The sequence below is a fragment of the Myotis lucifugus genome, unplaced genomic scaffold (assembly GCF_000147115.1).
Source record: "Myotis lucifugus unplaced genomic scaffold, Myoluc2.0 scaffold_121, whole genome shotgun sequence".
NCBI classification, from domain to species: Eukaryota; Metazoa; Chordata; class Mammalia; order Chiroptera; family Vespertilionidae; genus Myotis; species Myotis lucifugus.
Genome location: NW_005871169.1, coordinates 2,880,240 through 2,883,477, shown reverse-complemented (window position 1 = coordinate 2,883,477; position 3,238 = coordinate 2,880,240). Strand labels below are relative to the sequence as shown.

General features: G+C 37.1%; 1 protein-coding gene across 1 annotated transcript in view; it reads right to left on the bottom strand.

Moving 5' to 3' along the window:
- Positions 1 to 2,064: 2,064 nt before the first annotated feature.
- CUBN (cubilin) overlaps positions 2,065 to 3,238 on the bottom strand; it is a 282,087-nt gene continuing 280,913 nt past the window's right edge. The window contains exon 67 of the mRNA XM_006093733.3: positions 2,065 to 2,236. Coding sequence (XP_006093795.1) covers positions 2,129 to 2,236 — 108 coding nt within the window. The 3' untranslated portion in view covers positions 2,065 to 2,128. The remainder of the gene's footprint in view (positions 2,237 to 3,238) is intronic.

Genomic DNA, 3,238 nt, shown 5'->3' with positions numbered 1-3,238 from the left:
CAACAGGGGGCGTAGCCAGCCTTCAAACCAGACCCTGACAGTAGGGAGAAGGGAGCCCCATTCCTCACAGAATCCGCTGTTGGATAGCTTGCTGTCAGTGGCCTGCCAGCCAGGAACCCCATTCACCTGCACCCCGGACCCTGCTAGGGAAGAGGGAGCCTCATTCCTCACGGAATCGACAGGTGGCCAGCTTGCTGTCAGGGGCCTGCCAGCTAGGAATCCTATTCACCTGCATATCTGTATAAAGTTTTAATACATTATATTAGAGGTCGTGGTGGTACTGTTTTACCCACAGCGTCTACAGGAATTGCTGCAAATTTACTTCTCGGTGGAAGCACCTTTCATTCCCAATATAAATTACCAATTCCATTAAATGAAACTTTAATTTCTAGACTCGATATAAACAGTGAAGTTGCTAAAACTATTAAAAAGGCTCAACTTCTCATTATTGATGAATGCACCATGGCATCCAGTCATGCTATAAACGCCACCGACAGGTTACTAAGAGAAATTATGAATTTGAATGTTGTAGTTGGTGGGAAAGTTCTCCTTTTCAGAGGGGATTTTTGACAATGTCTCAGTAATGTACCGCATGCTATGCGATCGGCCATAGTACAAACGAGTTTAAAGTACTGTAATGTTTGGGGATGTTTCAGAAAGTTGTCTCTTACAACAAATATGAGATCAGAAGATTCTGCTTATAGTGGATGGTTAGTAAAACTTGGAGATGGCAAACTGGATAGCAGTTTTCATTTAGGAATGGATATTATTGAAATCCCCTGTGAAATGATTTGTAATGGATCTATTATTGAAGCTACCTTTGGAAATACTATATCTGTAGATAATAAAAATATATTGTTTTTGTTGTTTTCATATCATGTTTTTGTTGTTTTTATATCATGCCTCTGTTGTTGTTATATCCTTTTGTTACTGTTTATTTATTAATAAATTTATATATTATTTTCATATACATTTTACTAATTTCCTTTCATCTCTCACACTTATATTATAGAGAAAGGGCAAATAGCAATATTAAAATATTTCCGCTAATTAATTCCCTTTTAATGTGGACGAATTTCGTGCACTGGGCCACTAGTTTGAATATAAGAGTATATACAATAAAGTAAAACATTCCCAAAGCTTCTTTCATTCTCTTGGTCCCATGTTCTTAATAGGACCTAACTTTGCATATTTAACATAAAGTCTCTTGTTTTGTTAAAGGCCGCAGAAAAGTTTGTAAAAGTTTGTTCAACTATTTATAAATCCACGTATTATATTTTCAAACTGGTGGTACTTATGGAAACTGAAACAGAGAGAATTAAGTAAACACTTCTTAACTGGTAGAACTAAATCCGAATGCAGCAGCTTGGCTCCAGTGTTCTTTCCCTGAAGGATTCATACTAAAATGTAAAAATTCAACTTGAAAATTTATATACACCTACATCTTATAGTGAATGAACAAAAATAGATAGAGGCAAAGAAGCACTGAACAGACTGTCAAACTACAGCGTGAAGGTAGGGGAGGCGTGGAGCGGTAAGAGATCAGCCAAAGGAGTTGTATGCATGCATATAAGCACAACCAACAGACATAAGACACTGGTGGGGGGAGGGGGGCGGGTGAGGGCAAGTGCCGGGGGGTAGGGGAGGCCGAGGGGAGGTCAATGGGGGAAAAGAAAGAGAGAGAGACATATGTACTACTATTTGTGATACCTTAAACAATAAATAAAAAATGAAAAGTTAAAAATGAATGCAGTATATTTGTGTACAATTCAAGTTTATTACACATAATTTGACATTCACAGTAAAAATCACACCTCTGTTTTATCATTTACGTTTGAAAATTTACAGCACATATACCATAATCATTTCCAACTCTTTAGGTAATTTTAGAAAATTTCAGCTCAAATATTAGAATTAACGATGACGAGCACAGCCAAAATTAAAGAAGCTATGTTCTACATTTTAAAAAATGTACAAATATTGATTCCACACATTCTTTGGTGAAAAACAAGTGTTAAAGTTACTCAGTGGCATAGACAGGGTCACGGCTCAGGATGGCAGAACTCTGTCCAGGGCGATGTCTGAGGCTCCTGCAGATGAGCCACGGTGCTGAATCAGTGTGGCGCCCTCAGCTGTCCCAGGTTAACTGTATTGCTGACGGGCGCACTGCATACTCTGCATGAAATTCTATGAAGACCCGATGTGAGGAGGCCACAAAGGGAGCTATGTTAGTGTCCTAAAATTGAAAAAAAAAAAAGTAACAAGTTACATTTTTCACAAATCTGAACCTTTTTCAAAAAATGTTAGCATAGTAAAAGGTACTACAAAAAGCAGTAACAAAATTACAGTAAATCGTTAAATATGTCTAGAAGTAATCTTGCTAGGAATTAATATACATACTTTATAAAAGAATATTACTGGTGTTAGGGGTTGAAGGGAAATGGGGTATTATGAATATAGTTTACTGGGGTTGTTGGAGGTAATGAAAATGTTTAAAATTGGTTGTAGTGATGATAGCTACACAACTTTCAGTCTAATAAAACTATTGAATTATATACTTTAAGTAGATGAATTGTATGGTACGTGAATTATATCTCAGAATAATTGTCATTAAAAATTGAATTTCCATCCTAGCTGGTTTGGCTCAGTAGTTAGAGCGTCAGCCCGTGGACTGAAAGGTCTTGGTTCAATTCCGGTCAAGGGCACATACCTCGGTTGCAGGCTTGATCCCCAAGTGCAGGAGGCAACCAATTGATGTATATCATGTCAATGTTTCTCTCTCTCAGTCTCTCCTTCTCCCTTTTATTCTGTCTAAAAATCAATGGGGGAAAAATATCCTCGGGTGAGGATTAACAACACAAAAAATTGAATTTCCAATTCAAGTTCTTACTAAAATTTTAATTTTTCTAAAGAAAACACATACTTATATTTGCAACCGAAACAGTCATATAAGTAAAGTATGCAACTCTCTCCCCTTAATATCTATAGTTTTCTTTGGGGATTTATTTTCATTTCCCTTTCTGTGGAACAATGTGTTTTTGGGGGTGAGGTCTCAGCTTTCTCCCATTTCCTAATCATTTAACAAATATTTACCTGGTATCAAGAGACTTCCATGTTGCAGGCACTTTTTTTTTTAGCACTGGAGTTATAAAAAAATGAGCCAGACAGACAAAAGGTCTTGTTCTCATGAGCTACATTCTAAATGGGAGTAGGTGAACTGTGAGCCAAATATGTCAGT